We start from the raw sequence: 20,917 nt of genomic DNA, 5'->3' as shown, positions 1-20,917 counted from the left end.
CCATGTTGCCTCTAACGCCAAGGCAGCACAAGCTGCCACCGTACGGACTCGACCAACAAGGTGGCCGCGCCCTCGGAAAGCCGCGATACTGGCGCGGCCATGTTTCAGCGAACGTACGGACTCAGCCATCGTACGGACTCGATGGTCAAGATGGCGGCCCCTGAGGGACATTTGGCATCTCCGGGCGAGCAACCCACTTGTTTGCCGCGGAGCCGACACACGGGGCCTGCGCAATAGGAGTACAGTGTCCGGGAGGCACGACCAGAAGCGGAAGTAGTAGCGGGCGCCTTTGCAACCGTTGCGGACGCCGCCGAGTGGTCTATACAGCTTTGCGGGTCGCTGGCGGGACTCGCGAGCGGGTGTGCCGAGAGTGGTGATATGGTGAGTACGGGGTGCGGGGACGGGTTCGGCGGTAGAAGTCGGTGGAGTTGGTAATGGTGGGATCTGTCACAGACGCGTGGGGGTCTGTGGTGAGCCGTAACCGGAGCCTGGGTAGGATGGGGGGGTCTGTGGTGAGCCGTGACTGGAGTGTGTGGACAGAATCGTGGGGTCTGTGGTGGGCCGTGACTGGAGTCTGCGGACAGAATGGGGGGGGGGGCCTGTGGTGAGCCGTGACTGGAGTGTGAGGACAAACGTGGGGACTGTGGAGAACCGTCTTGGAGTTCTGTGATGAACCATTATGGGGTTCCGTAATGGAAGTTTAGTGGTGACTCCGGAGGCAGTTCCGTGAGAAACTGATGGGGGCTCTTTGAGCAGAGGGTCTGCAATGAGCCGTATCGGGCAGTCTGTAGTGAGCCGTGATTAGGAGCCCGTGTCGAGGGATCCCTGGACAGCCGTGATCGGGGGTGTGGCTGGGGGTGGGGTCTGTGGGGTAAGTAGCGGGGGATCTGCGGGAACTGTGATAGGAAGTCTGTGGAATAAACCATGTGGTGTCTGCGAAAACCCCTGATGGGGCGATATGTGGTGAATATATGTGGAGGTTTGTTATGAGCCGTTCTGGAGTGTAGATAGTGTTTCCGTGGGGTGAGTGACGGGAGGGCTGGGACAGTGGTGGAGATTTATAAGCAGAGTACAGGGATATTGACAGAGTGGTGGGGGTCTGTGGGAGCCACGATGGCAAGATTTAGAGCCATGATGAGAAGTCTATGGGCTGAGTGGGGATCTGCGTTGAGCTGTGATGGGGCTGTACTGGGGGATGTGCCAACATGACGGGAGTTTTTTAAGGAGCCATAATGGGGATGTCCCACAGGAGGGAGATGGTTCAGACCCAGAACCTCCAGATACTGGGGAGGACAGCAAGTCAGAGAATGGGGAGAATGCGCCCATCTACTGTATTTGCCGCAAACCAGACATCAACTGCTTCATGATGTGAGCCTGGGAGAGGTGGGTGGGACTGACACCTGGCAAGGTTGGGTGAGGCTGATGGGTCGTGCCCCTCACCTCTCCACTACCTGCTCCATCCTGTGCAGTGGGTGTGATAACTGCAATGAGTGGTTTCATGGGGACTGCATCCGCATCACTGAGAAGATGGCCAAGGCCATACGGGAGTGGTACTGTCGGGAGTGCCGAGGTAAGGGGTGTGGGGTGCACAGGGAAGGCAGGTGAGGCTGGGAGGTTGGGTCATGGGGAGTAGCTACGTTATGTCCATGGGCAGAGTGATTGCTGGTCTGAGGTGAGCTGGAATTGGGGCTCCACTGTGAGCATTAATAGAGGATCCCACAGGAAGGGGTAGCTCTGCCCTGGATCCAGGGAGTAGAGCAAGTACGTGGGACAGTAAGGGAAAGCAAAAGAAGAAAGTGGGTCTGGGACCACTCAAGCCCCCCATGCAAACCCACCTTGGCCTCACCCTTTGTCCCACAGAGAAAGACCCCAAACTGGAAATTCGCTATCGGCACAAGAAGTCACGGGAGCGAGACAGCAATGAGCGGGACGGCAGTGAGCCCCGGGATGAGGGTGGAGGGCGCAAGAGGCCTGTCCCAGATCCGGACCTGCAGCGCCGGGCAGGGTCAGGGACAGGGGTTGGGGCCATGCTTGCTCGGGGCTCTGCTTCGCCCCACAAATCGTCTCCACAGCCCTTGGTAGCCACACCCAGCCAGGTGAGTGGCTGCAGTGTTTGGGATGGGTAAAGTGGTCCTATCTTGGGCTCTCCTTGGGTTGTTGATATCTCTTCCGGGCATCTTCCTCCAGCATCACCAGCAGCAGCAGCAGATTAAAAGGTCAGCCCGCATGTGTGGTGAGTGTGAGGCATGCCGACGCACTGAGGACTGTGGCCACTGTGACTTTTGCCGGGACATGAAGAAGTTTGGGGGCCCAAACAAGATCCGGCAGAAGTGCCGACTGCGTCAGTGCCAGCTACGGGCCCGGGTGAGCAAGGACAGAGCTGGGCCAGGTCAGGTTGGGGTGGTGGAGGGCTGTTGGGTCCAAGAAGGGCTGCTTGAAGCTAGGCATGGATGGGCCAGGTGGGGTGGGGCCTAATTGTATCCAGGGAAGGGACCTGGCATGTCCAGATGAATGGGGCATGACCAGGTGTGCTGGGTTGGCAGGAGGACCCCACAATCCTGGGTGGGCAGGGTGGGGCCAGTTGTTTTCAGGTGGTCAGGCACGTCAGGGCAGATCAGGCAGAGCTGAGCATGGCCTGGTGGTGAGGGATCGGGGGACAGGTGCAACTGGGGAGGCAAGGCAAGGCTAGGTGGGCGGGGCCAGGGCAAGGCCACCCTCCATCCACGTGGGGCTGACCTGGGCCTTCCTCCTGCCGGCACAGGAATCGTACAAGTACTTCCCTTCCTCGGTGAGTCCAGCCCCCCAGGGCGGGGCGGGGCATGCGGGCAGGGCGGTCAGGGCCAGTCCTGAGATTCTGCCCCGCAGCTCTCGCCGGTGACACCCTCAGAGTCCCTGCCAAGGCCCCGCCGGCCACTGCCCACCCAACAGCAGCCACAGCCATCACAGAAGCTGGGGCGCATCCGTGAAGATGAGGGAGTAGTGGCATCATCAGCCATCAAGGAGCCACCCGAGGCTACAGCCACACCTGAGCCACTCTCGGATGAGGACCTACCACTGGACCCCGACCTGTACCAGGACTTCTGTGCAGGGGCCTTTGATGACCATGGGCTGGTGAGCAGGCACTAGCATCTCATGGTGGAAGGGTGGAGGTTACAGAAGCAGAGAGAATCCCTAATGAGGAGAGAGGAGGCAGAGGATATGGAAGGCTGATTGGGCAATGAGTAGGTGGTAGCATTGTCATGAGTGGGGCAGATGGGTCAATGTGTGCCCTGCCTGCAGCCCTGGATGAGCGACACAGAAGAGTCCCCATTCCTGGACCCTGCACTGCGGAAGAGGGCAGTAAAAGTGAAGCACGTGAAGCGTCGGGAGAAGAAGTCTGAGAAGAAGGTGATGGAGAGGGCAAAATGGATGTGGAACGAGAGAGAATGGGGTGGGGAGGGAGAGGAAGAGGTCAGGGGCTAAATGGGGCAAGAGCCAGAAAGTGCTGGAATGGAGGGGGATACAGGGGTCTGGGGCTGACTTCGCTTCCACCCTGTCCTTACTTGTCTTGCCCTGTAGAAAGAGGAGAGATACAAGCGGCACCGGCAGAAACAGAAGCATAAGGACAAATGGAAACACCCAGAGAGGACTGATGCCAAGGACCCTGCATCACTACCGCAGTGCCTGGGGCCTGGCTGTGTGCGCCCTGCCCAGCCTGGCTCCAAGTATTGCTCAGATGACTGTGGCATGAAGCTGGCAGCCAAGTGAGTCATTATAGGGGGGGCGGGGGGGTTGTTAAAGGGAGTTAGGAAGTACAAGGTAGGCATGAACAGAGCCCTCCATGTCTACCAATTAGTCACCTATTCACCACCATTCGGTCAACCAAATGCCCACCTGTTTATCTACCCACCCACCCATCCATCTACCATTCAGTCACCTATTTACTTACTTTTTCACCATTTAGTCACCAATCCATTTTGCCATCCTTTGGTCACCTCACTCATCTTGTTACTTGCCACGTTCCCTGCCATGCACCCCACCCACTGCCATCCTGCAGCCGCATCTACGAGATCCTCCCCCAGCGCATCCAGCAATGGCAGCAGAGCCCCTGCATTGCTGAAGAGCATGGAAAGAAGCTGCTCGAACGCATTCGCCGTGAGCAGCAAAGTGCCCGCACCCGCCTCCAGGAAATGGAACGCCGATTCCACGAGCTTGAGTCCATCATTGTGCGTGCCAAGCAGCAGGCTGTGCGCGAGGATGAGGAGGTGAGCAGGCAGGGGCCCAGCACGGCAGGGCCTGGTACTTGGTCCCATGTGGCCTCATCTTTTTTCCACTCCGTACAGAGCAACGAGGGTGACAGTGATGACACAGACCTGCAAATCTTCTGCGTCTCTTGTGGGCACCCTATCAACCCACGTGTTGCCTTGCGCCACATGGAGCGCTGCTATGCCAAGGTCAGGGTGTCAGCCTGAGGGGGTGCACAGTGTGGGAATGTCAGTGGGCCACGCAGGACAGAGTTGCTGTCTGGGTGGTGTCTTGGGAGGGAATGCAGCACACATCCACAGTTCCTTCCATTTGTGCTCATCCCTCCAGTATGAGAGCCAGACGTCCTTTGGGTCCATGTACCCCACGCGTATTGAAGGGTGAGTGAGGGTGCCACACAGTTAGTGGAGGGGGGTCGAGGCTGGGGTCAGAAGTGAAATGTGTCTGGAGCTGGGGCGTGGGCAAGGATAGGTTGGCCTTCTTCCTTCTCTGTCTCCATCCCCTCTCTCTACTCCAAACCCCAGGGCCACACGACTCTTCTGTGACGTCTACAATCCTCAGAGCAAAACATACTGTAAGCGACTCCAGGTGCTATGCCCTGAGCACTCACGGGACCCCAAAGTAAGGTTTTCTCTTAACTCCCCCCATTCTGCCCTTCCTCCCTGCCTCACTGTCCCACATTCATCCCTTTTTTCCTCACCTGCCCTGCTTCCTTCCCTTTCCCTTACCCAGCCACTTCTATTCCTCTCACTTTCCTTGCTGCATCACCCTCCACTCTCCTTTTCCATGTTTCTTCACCCTCCCCTGAACTCTCCATTCCTTCCCTTCTTCCTCCCTAAGCGCCCGTTTCTAGACTCTTCCCTCGCCAACCTTATTCATCCCCACCCCTGGTCTCCCTGCAGGTGCCAGCCGATGAGGTATGCGGGTGCCCCCTTGTACGTGATGTCTTTGAGCTCACAGGTGACTTCTGCCGCCTTCCCAAGCGCCAGTGCAATCGCCATTACTGCTGGGAGAAGCTGCGGCGTGCCGAAGTGGACTTGGAGCGCGTGCGTGTGGTAGGTTTTGATGCTGGATGTGGCCAGGGTCAGGTGGGCCTTCAGGTGCCACTTCTCATGGCTCCTTCCACTCCCTTGGCAGTGGTACAAGCTGGATGAGCTGTTTGAGCAGGAGCGCAATGTTCGCACAGCCATGACAAACCGAGCAGGATTACTGGCACTGATGCTGCACCAAACAATACAGCACGACCCACTCACTACCGACCTGCGCTCCAGTGCTGACCGCTGAGCCTCATGGGTCCAGAACCCTCCCTGCATTCCAGATGGGGGAACTGTCGTGCATCCCACGTGTCCAGTCCTCCATTCATCTGTTTCTTTGACTGTCCCTGAGTTTCTCCCTGTGCCCATGCACCATTTGACTGCCCATCTGCCCTTACCAAAGGGTCTCAGAATTTCCCTCTGTCCTTGTCTCTCCGTTTTCTGTGCCTGGGCTGTGGAGTCTACTCACCTTGCCTCCCCCCCCTCCCTGGGTTTTGTTAATAAAAGTTTGAAGAACCAAGGAAGATAACTCCTGATGGTCTCCAGACTTGCTGCAGTAGCAACTGTGTTCCCAAAGCCCTGGACACACCTGGCCTCAGGAGGGGCTGCAGTGTAGGCTGAGTATACACTTGGTACCCACTCTGTGCTCTTGTGGGCTGTGGGGACTTGTCAAGGGACAGCCCAATGACCAATATTCTCAGCCTCTCGTTTTGGGAGTGGGCATAGCGCCAGCACTCATTCAGTGTGTAGCTGATTTACCACTCCTGTTTGAGTGTTAATATCCTCCAGACCAGAGGCATATTCAGCGATGGATGCAAACCCCAGTTTTGGGACACGCATAAAACACGAGTCCACTCTGTGTGCTGGGAATCCCACCCCATCCCCTCTCTTAGTCGCGGCACAGCTTGGCCTTTGGGGAGTGGACACACACTCACTCCATGCCTGTCCTCTGTTTACCTGCAGCGCGGCACCGCCCCCTTCCCCAGTTCCTAACGAAGGCGCTGGGGCCTGCGCGCCGCGGAACTCGTTGCCTCCACCCTCCCGCAACTGATCAGCGGGGAGGAGAGAGCAGGACACAATGGCCCTGGGGGAGATGTAAAGAGGGACCTGAGAGCACTGGCGCGACCTAGGGGAGAGGTGAGAGAAGAGGGTCGGCTGGAAAAGGGAATGCGCAGGCGCAACCCGAGCCTTCGCCGCCGCTGCCGGTTTCTTCGTCGAAGGGCCAGAGGGGACAGAGAGCGCAGGCGTAACCCCTACTGTCACGCCCCCTTGGGTTGGGACTAGAGGGCGCAGGCTCTTGCGCAGCGTGGGCAGGACGTGCCGGCTGGAGGAACGAAGAGCGCAGGCGCTGCAGGTCCGTGACGGTTCGCGAGGGGCGCGTGGAACTTAGCGCGCAGGCGCAATAGATCCCCGGCAAAGGGCGCGACGCTGTGGGATGTCAGCACGCAGGTGCAGGAACCGCCCCACTACGGGCACGCGCCGTCGAGGCATTAGCGCGCAGGGGTTTCGCCGGAGGCGGAGCCCGAGAGGCAGGCAGCGGATTTCCGGTTCCGGGAGCAACCAACGGCAGCGGAGGCGACAGCTAGCGCTTGAGAGGAGTCGACTGTGGAGGAGGAAGAAGAGTAGGGCAAGGCGGGAGGTGAAGTAGGGACCCTCGCCATGGGTCCCCGATCCTAGAGCGGCGGAAGCTACTGTCCTGGTGCCAAGCTGGTAAGACAGCCGTGGGAGTGGAAGTGGAGATCGCTCAAGCGAAGGATGGGGAGGAATTGAGGTTCACATCGGTGACGGGGAAGAATGAAGGGCCCTCAGGCCGATGAAGGGGAGGAATGGCGGCGTCAGAATATTGAAAGGGAGGGTTGGGGGAATTTAGGCGGAAGACGAGGAGTAGGGCTCAGAACTCTGACAGGTGGGAGTGTGGGAATCCTAGGACGAGGACAGAGGAATCGGGGAAAGCAGAACGCTGAGGGGAGACATCGGGACCTCTCAGGAAGAGGGAAATAGGGGTTCAGAACACTGAGAGGGAGAAATGCGGGGCCCTCAGGCTGATGACAGGGAGAAATGCGGTGTCGGAATCCATAAAGGGAGGTACAGGGCGATCATATGGAAGACGAGGAGAAAACAGGGGGTCAGAACGCTGACAGTTATGGATGGCATGATCCTGGGACAAGAACGGAGAGGAATGGTTGGGGGTGGGATTTAGAAGGCTGAGGGGAGAAATAAAGGCTTATGAGAGAAAAAGAGAGGAGTGGGGAACTTTTTGGCTGTAGGGGAGAGGAATAGGGAAGTTTTGGAGCTGAGATGGAGGAGGAATTGTGGGTGAGAACACTGAGGGAGAGGGAAAATAAGGGGAGTACTCGGGCTGAGAAGTAGGGGAATAGGAGGCTTCTAGGCTAAGGAATGAGGAGCTGTCCAGGCCAAGGATATGGAGGAGTTGGGGGCTCTCACAGAGGACGCAGAGGAAGTTGAAGTCATAACACTGAGGGAGCAGGATAAGAGGACATCAGACAGGGAAGGAATGTGATGGTTAAACCTGAAGGAGAGAAATTGGGAACTCCTGGCTCAAGGAAGGGAGTAGAGGAATGGAAGGGCAGAACACTGAAGTAGAGTACTGAAGGCAAGAGGAATGGAGGCCTCTTGGGCTGAGGATGGGAGGAATGGGTTCTCTCAGGTTGAGGATGGGGAGTATGGAAGTCTTATGGTGACAAAGGCAAAGAATAGGGACTCTTAGGTAAAAGACAGGAAATGTTTCCTGTACCAAGGACAGGAAAGAATGAGGGGAAAGAATGAAACATTCCAGGGTTGGCAATGGCAAGAGATGATGGGCTCTTTGTCTGAGGATGGGGAGAAAGAGAGAATCAGGACACTGACAGTAAGGAACGGGGACACTTGGGTTGAGGGTTAGGAGCAGTGGAGGCTACCAGGTCAAGAAGGGGAAGGAATGAGGAGTTCCTGGGCCCAGGACAGTGAAGAATGGGGTGGAAATGCAAGGGGGGTTTCTTCCATATATGAGCTGGTTACCTATGACAGATCCTAGATCTTGGGAGAGCAGTAATGGGTAACAGTGATTTGTGTCACCTGTGGCATAGTTTGTCCCTTCTTAGAGCCTCAGTTTGCCCCATACCCCTCTCCCCGCACTTTGCAGGCTGCTGCTCCTTCCCATTGCTTCCATGGCTGAGGACTGGCTGGACTGCCCAGCCCTGGGCCCTGGCTGGAAGCGCCGAGAGGTCTTTCGCAAGTCAGGGGCCACCTGCGGGCGCTCAGACACCTATTACCAGAGGTACTGGGTGGGTTGTGGGCAGAGTCGTGGGTGGGGCTGAGCCTGGTTAGGGGCAGGGTGAAATCAGAGGGTGTGGTTAAACTTATGGGTAGAGTTAAAATCACGCACATGCAGTTAATTCTCATTGTTCACAGATTTCATATTTGCAAATTCATCTACTTAGTAAAATTTATTGGTAACTCCAAAGTCAATAGTTGTGGTGTTTTCATAGTTATTTGCAGACATTCATAGAGAAATGAAAAATTTCAGTCACCCAATGCATGGATTCCCAGCTGAGGTTGAACAAGACCTTTCTGTTTTAGCTTTCGTACTGTAAACAAGTCTCCTTTTCCTGGTCTATTTAGTGCCACGGTTTTCCCATGTTTGTGCTTTTTGTTGGTGATTTTGCTGTTTAAAGTTGCCCCCAAGTGTATTGCTGAAGTGGTGTGTAGTATTCTGAGTGCAAGAAGGCTGTGATGTGCCTTACGGAGAAAATACCTGTTAGATAAGCTTCTTCAGGCATGAGTTACAATGCCGTTGGCTGTGAGTTCAGTGTTATGAATCAAAAGTATGGTACATCCAGAAAAAGAAGAGGAAATTTGCCAGTGTGTATGTGAAGCTGCTCTGGAAAGTACAAAAAGTAACATCTGTAGTACTTGATGAATCTAAGGAAAAGACAGGAAAGCAGCTAAATGTGTTGATCCGTGAAATGATGACCGATAAAGCATAGAGGACAGCATTGTTATGAGAAAAGCCAAAGACATGTTATCCAGGGTTAGGAAAATATTAAACCAATCTCAGCTAGTGCTGGCTGGCTTGCACATTTCAAAAGGTGATACGGCGTGAAAAATGTTAAATGTGCATGCAGTGCAGGTTCTGCAGATCAGGAATCTGCAGAAGACTTTTAAAAATACCTACTAAGTGTTATACAGGAAAAGGGTTATATAGAAGAGTAGGTTTTCAATGCCAGTGAGCCTAGCTTGTTTTACAAGAACATTTGCAAATGAACCTATGTAATGCAAACAACCTCCAAAGCCCCTGGCTTTGAATCGTTCAGAGACTATGCAATTAATCATTTGTGAGAAATGTATATTAAGTAAGGTGTCTTTAAACAGAAACACACATAAAACAGGTTGTATATTGATTGGTTGATGAAAATGTTATGACCAGAGGCTCACAGGAACCTAACCCTGTATTTCTCCTATGAGCAATGGCTCTATATTTACTAATTCAGGATTCATGGCGACTTTATAGAACATAACTACCATGAATAGTGAGAATTGACTGTAAATACATAAATGTAGGTGTTTAGAAACATTTACATGTATTTTAGGATATATTAATGATGTGGTTTTTAGATTTCCTACACTCTTCCTCACTTTTTCCTTCCTCACTTTTTTTTTGTACCTAAGTTGTAATTTTCCTAGGTGGATATAGTAAAATTACAAATGCAATTACCTTTTTGTTTATATTCAGTTGCAATTTTTTCCTATATTTACATACTTGTATAAAACTTTTAAAACTTACAAATATAAGTGCAGTTGTCAGGAGTTATAAAGGATATGAGATTTTACCCTAATTAGGACAAGATAGCAAGTAAGTTTGTCACAGTTTTTTGGATGCTTATTGGAGATATGAGATTCCTGAGTCAGAGATGAAAATAGTTTATTAGTCACAGCAGTAGCAGGATCTGGAATACAGTAGTACTCTCTTATTTGCGGGTTTGCTTTCTGCAATTTGTTACCCCCTGTCGGCCGTGGTTCAAAAATATTACATGGAAAATTCCAGAAATAAACAATTCATAAGTTTTAAATTGCATGCCATTCTGAGTAGTATGATGAAATCTCACACACTCTTGTGCTTGGATTGTGAATCATCTAGCGTATCCACACTGTATGTGCTACCTGCCCGTAGTCACTTAATAGCCATCTTGGTTATCAGATCGAAAAAACATAGTATATGCATTCAGTACTATCTGAAATTTCAGGTGTCCACTGGGAGTCTTGGAATATATCCCCTGTGTATGAGGAGGGAAATACTGAGTCATCATTTTTGTGCCAGTTCCCCAAATCCCAATTCCAATAGGGTAATGTGAAGAGGGCTAAATATCACCTACACACTCAGTGAGTTGTATTATAGGAAAGGAACTCTGAGTTTAGGGAATTAAATATTTTATTTGCTCTGGAAGGAGAAACTATCTCTTATCTTCCAAGGTTGTTTGCTTTACCAACATCCTTGAAAAGATAGTTTATTACAAAGGACAATCAGCATCTCTCTTGCAAAACAAGCAGAAATCCAAAAGACCCTAGGAGTGTTGTCTCCCAACATCAGTTGCATATGCTTTATTTTGTATGTATTTGCATTTATTTATATGTTTTTAAAACATTTGTGTTATCTTTTTTTTTACTTGATTATGTATTTGGTATGCAATGCTAATGTGTTTACATGTTTTTTAATATATCCGTGTTCCTACTTGAGTTTATTTTTACTTACATAAAGTATTTTCAATATCACCAATGTTATGCATTGTAAATACATTTGTGTTTATTTACGCTTATGTTATTTATTGATACTTGTATACATGATAGTATTTATATTCATGTTTTATGTGCCTGTTAATTAGGGTTAGTTAGGCTGGGGCCTGGGCAGGGTTCACAGGCAGATTCCAGGCTGCCTCCCATATCCCACCAGCCTTGTGGGAGGGTTGTGTGGGTGGAATGGCATTGGCTTTACTTGGGTGCCAACCCATCCTGGCCCATCCCAGCCCCACAGGAGACAAGATCCGAAGCAAAGTTGAGTTGACCCGGTACCTGGGCCCTGCGTGTGACCTCACTCTCTTTGACTTCAAACAAGGCATCTTGTGCTATCCAGCCCCAAAGGTATTTCATGATGTGGGGTGCCCAGGCAGAGGTGGCTGTGTCATCTAACACCCACTGACCCACAATTTCTACTGTCCTCACACTCATCTCTAGGCCCATTCCTTGGTCGTCCCCAGCAAGAAGCGAAAGAAGCCTTCGAGGCCAGCCAAGACACGGAAACGTCAGGTTGGATCCCAGAAGGGTGAGGTCAAGAAGGATGCGCCGGGGGATGATACCAAAGCTGACACTGACACAGCTCCAGCTTCATTCCCTGAGCCTAGGTGAGTGTTGGCCTAAGGTGAGCCAAATGGGTGAGGGTTGTGATTAGGGTGCTTTCAGGGCCCCACACCTGTCTTTGTTATCCCAGGTGCTGTGAGAACTGTGGAATCAGCTTCTCAGGCGATGGTACCCGAAGGCAGCGGCTCAAGACATTGTGCAAGGACTGCCGAGGTAAGTGGCTTTCTAGGGGATGGGGCAGGCCCTGTGTCAGGCTAGGCTGGGGATTGAATGGTGGCTGTCAGGACAGAGGCTACCATTGTGCGTAGAGGTTGGATATTGGAAGTATCAGGCCTAGGTAGAGGGTGAACAGTGGGAGTCAGGGCAGAGGCAGTGGGTGAGGTCAGGTGTCTCTTTCTCCCTTTTTACTTCTCTCTTTCTCTCTCCCTCCCTCCAGCACAGAGAATTGCCTTCAACCGGGAGCAGAGGATGTTTAAGGTAAGCACAACCTGCTTCCTCCTCACAACCCCGCAGTGGAAGCAGATGTGATGGGGCTGGTAGAGGGTCTGCAGGAATGGCGATGGGTCCACAGGGTGTCAGAATCATTTCATAGAGCTAGCCATGGGTCACCAGACACGATAATGGGAATTAATAGGGTGTCGTTAGACACGGTGATGAAGTTCACAGAGGACTAGCTGTCATAGTAATGGTCTCAGTGATGGCTGCTAACCAGTAATTATTAGATACAGTGATTAGGCTAGTGGGGGACTAGCAGATGTGGTGATGGGTACTGATGTAGGGTCAGCAGACACAGGAGGGGCAGTGCTTCTGGAGCCACTCTGACCAGGCCTGTGACCTTGCCCCACCCATTAATGGCAGCGTGTGGGCTGTGGAGAGTGTGCAGCCTGCCAGGTAACTGAAGACTGTGGGGCCTGCCCCACCTGCCTGCTGCAGCTGCCCCGTGATGTAGCCTCGGGGCTATTCTGCAAGTGTGAGCGGAGACGCTGCCTCCGGATTGTGGAAAGGGTGAGTTGGGTAGGTGGGGTGGTCCCAAAGCTCACCAAAGTCCCTGGCGCTTATGGCCCTGGCCCCATGCATCAATGCCTCTGCCCGTCCCCCCCACAGAGCCGAGGGTGCGGAGTGTGCCGGGGCTGTCAGACCCAAGAGGACTGTGGCCGTTGCCAAGTCTGCCTTCGCCCTCCCCGCCCTGGTCTCAGGCGTCAGTGGAGATGTGTCCAGCGGCGCTGCCTACGGGTGAGTCAGGCCAGAGCAGGCAGAGCTCATTTTGCTGTTGAAGTTGCCACTACCGCTGCTTCCTCTCAACCTAGCCTTGCCCACCTCATGTCTTCTTTTCTCCCCCACCCCACGCTCATCTACCTGCCCGTGTGCCAGCACCTTGCTCGCCGACTTCGTCGCCGCCATCAGCGATGTCAGCGACGCCCTCCCCTGGCTGTGGCTCCCCCTGCTGTGAGTGTCCCACCGCACCTCTGCCTGCCTGTCCTGTGCATGATCTCTGTACTCCCAGGGGGTTCTTTGTCTGCCTGGTGCTACCAAGCCTAAACCACCCTTTTGTATCTCTTCCAGGGTAAACATGGTCGCCGTAGGGGAGGCTGTGACTCCAAAATGGCTGCCCAACGACGTCCCCGAGCTCAGCCACTGCCTCCGCTTCCCCCATCACAGCCCCCAGAGCCCACAGAGCTGGTGAGGCCCCAGTGGGCAGGGGGAAGGCACAGCCCTAATCTTACCCAGTACCTGCCCTGACCCCACCCCCTTTGCCTCTGCAGCACCCCAGAGTCCTGGCCCCCTCGCCACCTGCTGAGTTCATCTATTACTGTGTAGACGAGGACGAGCTAGTGAGTGGCTCCACCCTACCTGGATAAACGTAGACCCTCTCAGAACCCTTGGTTAGCCCCAAAGAAGCAGATGCTGTAATGGGCCTAATAGGGGAGTAGTAAGGCACTTGTAATGGGTACTTGGATGGGATGAGCAGATAACAGGAGAAGAACTAATGTGGGATCAGCAGATGCAATGACAGTGCCTAATGTCAGGTACACCAGTGCCTAATGTCTGGTGGCTAATACGTGAGTAGCAGACAAAACAATGGGCTAACAGAGGAGCAGGCAGCACGGGCTGGGCTTCACGTAGGATGAGCAGACAAAGCAGGTGCAGTAGTAGGAGCTAATTGAGGGCCAGCAAAATCCTACTGGAGATGAGGATCAAAGATATTGTCTTGGTAGCTAGTTCAGGACTGGCAGGTAGACTGATGGATACTATAATAGAGCAGCCACAGTCCTAATAGTATTGAGGGCCAGCCAACACAGTGATAGTGGCCAATGTTGAACTAGCAAACACTGAGGTGTGACCAGTTAGGTGTCAAGAGGCTGACTAGTGTGCAACTCACCCCCTCCAATGGGGCTAGAGGAGCTCAGGACCAGCCATGGAGTAGGTGTTAAAGGTAGCCTCTCCTAGTCCTAGTGACAGCACCACCCATTCCCCTCACCCCAGCAGCCCTACACGAACCGCCGGCAGAACCGCAAGTGCGGGGACTGTGCAGCCTGCCTACGGCGGACGGACTGTGGCCGCTGCGACTTCTGCTGCGACAAGCCCAAATTCGGGGGCAGCAACCAGAAGCGCCAGAAGTGTCGTTGGCGCCAGTGCCTGCAGTTTGCCATGGTGGGTGGGACAGGAAGGGTCAGGTGGACGGGATAGGTTGGGTTAGGTGCCCCAGTGCCTGGGAGTGGTGGGCAAACCTGGTAGGTGGGTGGGCAGGGCAGTGGCTTTGGCCAAGGATTAGTAGACATTGCACTGGGGTAAATGAACATAGGTGGCACTGGCATTGCTCATGGGAGACTAGCAGGCTCAATGATGAAGGGCTCATATGTAAGCAGATTCTGTGCTGGGACTAGTGGGAGGTTAGCAGTCATGTTGTGCAGGGCAAGGTGTGGTCAGTTATGGCACCAGGCAGCCATAGCACCCCCTCTTTCCTCACAGAAGCGGCTGCTGCCCAGTGTCTGTTCAGAGTCCGAAGATGGGGCAGGATCACCCCCACCTTGCCCTCGTCGAAAGAGGCCTGGCTCTGCTCGACGGCCCCATCTGGGCCCCACCCTGAAGCCCCCCTTGGCTACACGCACAACCCGACCAGGCTGTGCCAAGGCTCCAATGAAACAGGAAGCAGGTGGTGGCTTTGTGCTGCCCCCACCTGGCACCGACCTTGTGTTTTTACGGGAGGGCGCAAGTAGTCCTGTGCAGGTGCCAGGCCCTGCTGCATCTTCCAAAGAAGCCCTATTGCAGGTGAGGGCCCCACCTTATCCTGCTCTTCCCAGCCCCACCCAGCCTTGTGCCAGGGAGCTGAGACCAAGTCTGCTGCAATCCTCCCTCACGCAGGAGGCCCAGTGCTCTGGCCTGAGTTGGGTTGTGGCCTTACCCCAGGTGAAGCAAGAGAAGGCGGATGCCCTGGAAGAGTGGACACCGGGCACAGCCATCCTGACTTCTCCTGTATTGCTGCCTGGCTGCCCTAGCAAGGTGGGGGCAGTAATGGGTGTCCTGTTGGTGCCATAATGGGGTGGTCTGTAAGCAGAGTGATAGGTGTGCTGATTGCAACCTTTCCGCAGTTTCCCTGCCTGTCTAACAGACACCCCACCCTCCACAGGCAACTAGCTTTGCCCGCTTTGCTGCCCAGCTAACAGAAAAATGGAGATGAGTGAGGAATGGGAATTGGGAAGGTTTGTAGGCAGAGAGATAGCATCTGTGCTAAACTGATGTAACTGAGATTTGTGAGCACAGTGACTGTGCTGATAGAGATTTGTGAGTACAGTTGTTGGCTGATAGTGATTTCCCACAGGCCGACCCTGCCCTTCTAACTGCTGCATGTTCCCCACTTCTCCCAGGCAGTAGACCCAGGCCTGCCACCTGTGAAGCAAGAGCCACCTGACCCTGAGGAGGATAAGAAGGAGAACAAGGATGACGCTGCCTCTGAATCGGCCCCAGAGGAGGAGGCAGGAGGGGCTGGCACGCCTGTGGTCAGTGCTAGGGGATGTCCCACCCTGCCCTGCCCTGCCTTAGCCTCACCGGTCCTGATGACCCATGATGTTAATTCTTCCCTAGATCACGGAGATTTTCAGCCTGGGTGGAACCCGCTTCCGGGACACAGCAGTCTGGTTGCCAAGGTGTGCCCCGCACAGTGAGGGGTGGGGAATGGGTGGGAGCCCACCAGATGTGGGCCCTGAGTTTTGAAAGTCCAGCTGGCAATTTGGCATGGTACAGTGGTAGGTAGAGGTCCCGCACCCACTGTGCTGACTATGATCAGTGAGGGGGTGTATTCAGGACCATAGAGATTTCTCCTGAGACCCAGCCCAATAGCATTCCAGGTCAGGGCTCTGCCGGGGGCAGGGAAGCGGTGGGGCAGGGGACTCAATGCCCTGCGATAAGAGTTAAAAAGAAAGATAAGGAGTGTCTGGTCCCCATCTCCCTAAGAATAGCCTGCAGATGTCAGACAATATATAAATTCTTATTCAGAAAACAATCATTTGGGGTCATGAAGGCCTTTGAAGTCTCCAAGAAATCACCTTAGAGTGGGCTGTCCCCTGGTGATGGGGAGTGTGTATCACAGAAGTGGTGCTGGGCTGGGCTGGGCAGTGGGTTGTGTGGGAAATCTGGGTCCACACATAGCTATGTGACCTCCGGCTCATCTTGCTCCTCCAAGACCAGCTTTTGTGGATGGGTTCAAGTTGGGTCTCTTGAGACTTTCCTGAGCCTGTTAAGGTTATTAACTGTTTCAGCGGCTACACAGAACTGTCCCCATAGGCCAGACAATAGGATGATGGGTAGGTGCCTGTAAGGACTGGGATGGTGAGAACAGGACAGGGGAATTCTGGCTCCTGCAGAATGTTGACAGGCCCTGCACAGAACCCCAGACACAAGCAACAACTGTGGCCTAAGCACCTGGATTTCTTTGTTTCTACAAACCATTTCCAACAGACAGAAACTCTTCCAGCTGTACTTGGGTGATTACAGAGGTACTTATTTTTCCCCTGCTGGATGCACAGCAGTGTGGGAGACACAGCAATGAATACAGTGAGCTCTGTAAGACTTACCCTTAAGGGGACACAGTATCCCTACATTCAGGGAGCTTATAATCTAACTGGAAACAATACATGTTAACAGAGAAGGTGCTATGCTGTCTGTAATGGTGGTTTTTAGAAGAGAGGAAAGAAAATTAAGGGGAAGTGGATGGAGGACGTGGAATAGGAGGAAATGGTTTTGTGATGCTCCATTTTGCACAGAGCAAACCTCATTCAACATGCAGACCTGCTCCTTCTTCTCTAGGTCCAAGGACCTTAAAAAACCTGGAGCTAGAAAGCAGTAGACTGGAGGCTTCTGCAGACTGTAGGATTCGAAGTGATATTTGCAGACCGGCTTTATGAGAGACAACACTGATCTACTAGGGCTGGACCATAGATTGGTTGTCAAGGCTTTTGTCAGCACCAACCCTAGGATGAAAACCTAGCCCCAAACCGGAGGAGGAGGTCAACTCAGTTCTTTGAGCTTACAGAAGTAAGCGGAAAGGAAGAGGAAGTCAGAGTAGAAAGTTTGTACCTCTGCTCCTCCCTGAGAGCCTGAGTGTGAAAAGAAGTTGGATGTTAGGGGTGGGAGACCTGGGGTGGGGAAAGGGGATATAATTAAAGCCACCACCAAACAACCTAAACAAGCCATCTTCATAAATCATTTTAAGTGGCTTCTGGATGAGACCTGGCAGTGTCTCTCAACATTTCCTCAGGGAGGCAGCATTGAAAATGTAATGTGAATAAATGAGAGGAAAGGAAAGGAACTGCTGTTTGGTGAGTTCCTCCTATGGATCCAATTTATTTAATCCACATAATAAAGTCTTTTTAGGAAGACATTGATTTTGCGCATTTTTGCAGATGAGAAAACTGAGACTCAAAAGAGATTAACTTTCCCAATGCAAATAGCTAGTGTTAGTAGAGCCTAGAATAGAATTGAGGCTGTAAACGACCTTGTTCTTTAAGCCACTAAACTGTAAACTGTAATTCTATATGCAATAATGTGTAATATTGTAGTAAAAGGAGTTTTCAGTGATCTTGAAAACACACAGTGGGTTACTATAAATACTAAAATAAATTCCTTACGCTCCTGCCTCTAGCATGGTTTAGGGAGTGCCAGGGCAGTAAGTGGATACAGTCACCGTGTTGTCAGCATCTGTTTATCCAGGATCTGGGTTCTCTGCAGGACCAAGGTCCTAAGGGGTATTCCTCCCTGTTGGATCCTGACCATTTTGCTTGTTACCCTTAGTCCCCCTCCTCAGCCAAAGGAGTCTTTGGGAACTAAAGCTGCCAGCTTGTTTCATCTTTGCTGATAATATTCATCTCCTGCCCTCTGATGATCTTTGTGCTTGGTTCCTGCTCTCAGCCTGAGTGTCCATTGGGAGGCTAAATTCCTCCTTTGAGTCCTGTTCAAGGACCAGTCTTGGCTCAGCCTTACCTCACTCAGTCTCTCCAAGACTTCATTCATAAAGTGCCAAGAAAATTAGGCCTGTAATTTTTTACTTGGCCAGCTTTACAGGGTCGGGACTGAGTGAGTGCCTCCTTAAGTTTTGTATCCTGTGTGCCTCCCTTGCCTTACCTTTGTCCCAGCCCTTCAGCTTTAGGTATTTAGATGCGAATTAGCCATTTCCCAATTCTAACTCATACTGTACAGCTCTCTGCCACTCTTCTCTGCCCTTTCTTTGTCCTGCCTTACCTTGTTCAGCCCTAGTCAAGATTATGATAATGCTCTGTCCCCCCAGGATCCAACCATCCAACCCTGGTATTCTGGTAACTTAGTGATGTTCCAAGGGAAATGTATTTGATTGGCATTCTGACTCATATGAGTTAAGAGTCTGATTACCATGTGTATTAGTCAGGGTACAATTAAAAGAGCAGTATAAATGCATTTTAAGGGATTTATTATAGAGATTTGACCTTATGCAATTGTGGGAGCTGGTTAAACAGTCTCTGTAAGGCTGTTGTCTTTGCATCTAATGCTGGAGCTTGAAGTCTGCAGGGCAGGCAGTCGGGAAGGGAAGATGGATGTAAAGTGTGGGAGACCAAGGACACATTGGAGCCCACGAGCACGAGCTGGAACCCACGAGGATGGCCTGGAACCCATGTCAGTCTCTCACCACCTCCAGCTTCGGTGATGTGGGTGTCCTGCAGAAGAAGCTGGTGCCCTTCCTCACAGAGTTAAATAAGCATCTGGCCCAGGAATTAGAGAAGCTGAAGGAAGATCCCGGGGAAGGTGGAGCAGCTGCAGGCCTGGCTGCAGGCCTAACTGCTGCCTCACACCAACGAGGTGAGCCAGCAGATAAATGACAACATGTGCAACCAGCAACAGCGCCTGGTGCCCCTGCACCAACCTTGCGAGTGTAAAAACAATATGCTGCTGCTTCACTTCTGCCCTCCAATTATCAGGCAAAATGCCTCTTGTGGGCCCATCCTAACTGGAAGCATACAGGCAAGGGAGTTTGGGAACCATAGCCTAGCCAAGGTGACATATTACAAAGCCACCCTGCCATGAATCAGCTCCCAAGGGTCTCACTACTCACCTGAGGATAACTTGATAAAACTACGTTGCTGAAAATGCAAAGCTGAAGACCATGGATTTCATGGTGACCTCAGCAAGTACAGAAATTCTGTCAAGCCCACCCAGAAAAAACTTACTGGTCTCGGCTATTTTTGTGTCGTTCACTCAAGTATTGAGAACCTAGCTCATGGTAGGCACTGTACTTAAAACTGGGATACAGAAATGAAAAATATATGGTTCATGCAATTTTATTAAATGCATCAATATGTATTACAAATGGTGAATGGATTTCCAACTTTATCATGGAATTTAATGCTGAAAATATAGAATTAAACTGTCAGCAGACAGCCCATTTGTGAACCTGGGGCAAGGTAGGAATTGGAAATAATTTAAATAGTTTCTATCTCTAAGCTGTTCTATTTTAAAGTCATTTTAAAATGATTTCTATTGTCCCATATACTGATTTATATGCTTAGTGTTTCTTTTGGGAATGTCTTGGTGGTAACAGTGTTGACTGTCGCTGAGAAACTGGGATAGTGGGTGGCAAAGATCAAGGTCAGTTATGTGGAAAGACCTTGGGCGAATCACTTCTCTAGGCTTCGGAGGGCGTTGGCTGAAGGCTGAGAGGCTCACCTTGCTTGGCACCCGGTTCGACCCCTCCAACCTCCTGATGGGCCCGCCAGGGGGCGCGGGGGCGAGAGAACCCGCCCTTCCCGACCGCGGCCATCCCGCCAGAGCTCTGGAGTCACTGCTCACTCCTGGCCTGGCCGCCCAGGGGCGTGGCCTCTGCCTTACGCAAACGCCTGACTCTGGGTCGGGCCCAAAGCGAAGCCGGCTACCCCTCTTCAAGTTGTGGAAAAACAGGCAAAACCAGAGTTAAATTAAGGGGCTCGCCCAGGGTGAGAGCGCGGCACGACGAGCTCAGGACCAACGCAGGGACGTCTGAGGGCAGCCGGCTGTGGCCAAGGGTCGGCTTCCCCCGTCGCCTCCGAGAACTCACTCCGCGAGAGCCTCTGGGCTGCTCAACCTCGGGAATGCCCGACGGGCAGCTCCAAATCTCTGCCTTTTCCTAAATCCTGCCCCGGGCTGAGGTTTTCACTGTCTCCCTTCTTTCCCAAGGGTGTGGGGTAGGGGGTGGTTCTGCCCAAATCTACAGACGGGCCAGACGCCTGTGGGACTCGAAGATCAAAGAACCGCCCCTCAGGACACCGTCTAGAGAACCGAGACGACCGTCTAATTTCTTTCTTTTTTGTTTGTTTCAGGCTACGTAAACTCTTAGCAGTAAATGAAAATGAGTATTTTACCGAACTGCAATTGAAAGAAGAAGCATTATAGGAGGAAAAGAGACAAAATGAGAGAGAATTATTAAAAGAGATTATTAAAGGAAAGAGACTATTTTCTGGCAGGAAATGGAATCCAAATCTAGAAACGTACCCGAAACAGAATCCGAAGTGGGTGGATTACAAATGATTAAGGAATGCTAATTTACAGTAAATGTCAGCCTTCAGAGGGTATACGCATTAGTTGTACTTTGGTTATTATTATACGTCAAACTGACGTGGGTATTGATATTTGTTCTGTGCTTGCCCCCCCTCATTAGAATGGGAGTACCAAAGTGTCATTCTTAATTGGCTTTTAAGTATCAACTACCACCCTGCTGTTGACTGGAAATACAACTGTGGTTTCCACCTGTGCTGAGGGCCCGTTCTAGGTTCCCTATTCTGTGTTGCCTG

General features: G+C 52.1%; 2 protein-coding genes across 51 annotated transcripts; both read left to right on the top strand.

Annotated features, from left to right (window-relative positions):
• Positions 1 to 261: 261 nt before the first annotated feature.
• Positions 262 to 5,796, top strand: CXXC1 (CXXC finger protein 1). Its single transcript, XM_063077089.1, has 15 exons — positions 262 to 381; positions 1,250 to 1,368; positions 1,470 to 1,570; positions 1,861 to 2,096; positions 2,188 to 2,364; positions 2,762 to 2,788; positions 2,866 to 3,111; positions 3,280 to 3,387; positions 3,559 to 3,743; positions 4,037 to 4,244; positions 4,323 to 4,433; positions 4,573 to 4,622; positions 4,767 to 4,863; positions 5,145 to 5,297; positions 5,380 to 5,796. Exons 1-15 carry the CDS (start codon positions 379 to 381, stop codon positions 5,524 to 5,526), a joined length of 1,968 nt encoding a protein of 655 aa, XP_062933159.1. The 5' UTR covers positions 262 to 378; the 3' UTR covers positions 5,527 to 5,796.
• Positions 5,797 to 6,834: 1,038 nt separating this feature from the next.
• On the top strand, positions 6,835 to 20,572 carry MBD1 (methyl-CpG binding domain protein 1). 50 transcript variants are annotated; one of them, XM_063076918.1, is made up of 18 exons: positions 6,835 to 6,986; positions 8,419 to 8,553; positions 11,297 to 11,411; positions 11,505 to 11,671; positions 11,758 to 11,840; positions 12,064 to 12,104; positions 12,486 to 12,632; positions 12,732 to 12,860; positions 12,999 to 13,073; positions 13,191 to 13,307; positions 13,391 to 13,459; positions 14,112 to 14,279; positions 14,598 to 14,897; positions 14,991 to 15,128; positions 15,494 to 15,625; positions 15,711 to 15,772; positions 18,793 to 18,953; positions 20,447 to 20,572. In XM_063076918.1, the coding sequence occupies exons 2-18, from the start codon at positions 8,444 to 8,446 to the stop codon at positions 20,461 to 20,463; spliced, it is 2,031 nt and encodes a 676-aa protein (XP_062932988.1). In that variant the 5' UTR covers positions 6,835 to 6,986; positions 8,419 to 8,443; the 3' UTR covers positions 20,464 to 20,572. The 50 variants fall into 50 exon arrangements, with proteins under 50 accessions (XP_062932988.1, XP_062932995.1, XP_062932987.1 ...); XM_063076925.1 differs by lacking the exon at positions 18,793 to 18,953; XM_063076917.1 differs by lacking the exon at positions 20,447 to 20,572 and having other exon boundaries at positions 18,793 to 19,445.
• The last annotated feature ends 345 nt before the right edge of the window (positions 20,573 to 20,917 follow it).

This window comes from Cynocephalus volans, chromosome 13 (genome assembly GCF_027409185.1).
Source record: "Cynocephalus volans isolate mCynVol1 chromosome 13, mCynVol1.pri, whole genome shotgun sequence".
Lineage (NCBI taxonomy): Eukaryota > Metazoa > Chordata > Mammalia > Dermoptera > Cynocephalidae > Cynocephalus > Cynocephalus volans.
This window is presented reverse-complemented; position numbering and strand designations above follow the sequence as displayed.

Excerpts from the sequence above, each read along its gene's own strand:
- MBD1 (XM_063076915.1), top strand. The coding sequence starts at position 8,444 with ATGGCTGAGGACTGGCTGGACTGCCCAGCCCTGGGCCCTGGCTGGAAG. Across the intron at positions 12,105-12,485 it reads GGGAGCAGAGGATGTTTAAG|CGTGTGGGCTGTGGAGAGTG; the intron begins GTAAGCACAACC and ends CATTAATGGCAG. Across the intron at positions 13,460-14,111 it reads GTGTAGACGAGGACGAGCTA|CAGCCCTACACGAACCGCCG; the intron begins GTGAGTGGCTCC and ends CCCTCACCCCAG.
- CXXC1 (XM_063077089.1), top strand. Across the intron at positions 3,388-3,558 it reads AGAAGAAGTCTGAGAAGAAG|AAAGAGGAGAGATACAAGCG; the intron begins GTGATGGAGAGG and ends CTTGCCCTGTAG. Across the intron at positions 3,744-4,036 it reads GGCATGAAGCTGGCAGCCAA|CCGCATCTACGAGATCCTCC; the intron begins GTGAGTCATTAT and ends GCCATCCTGCAG.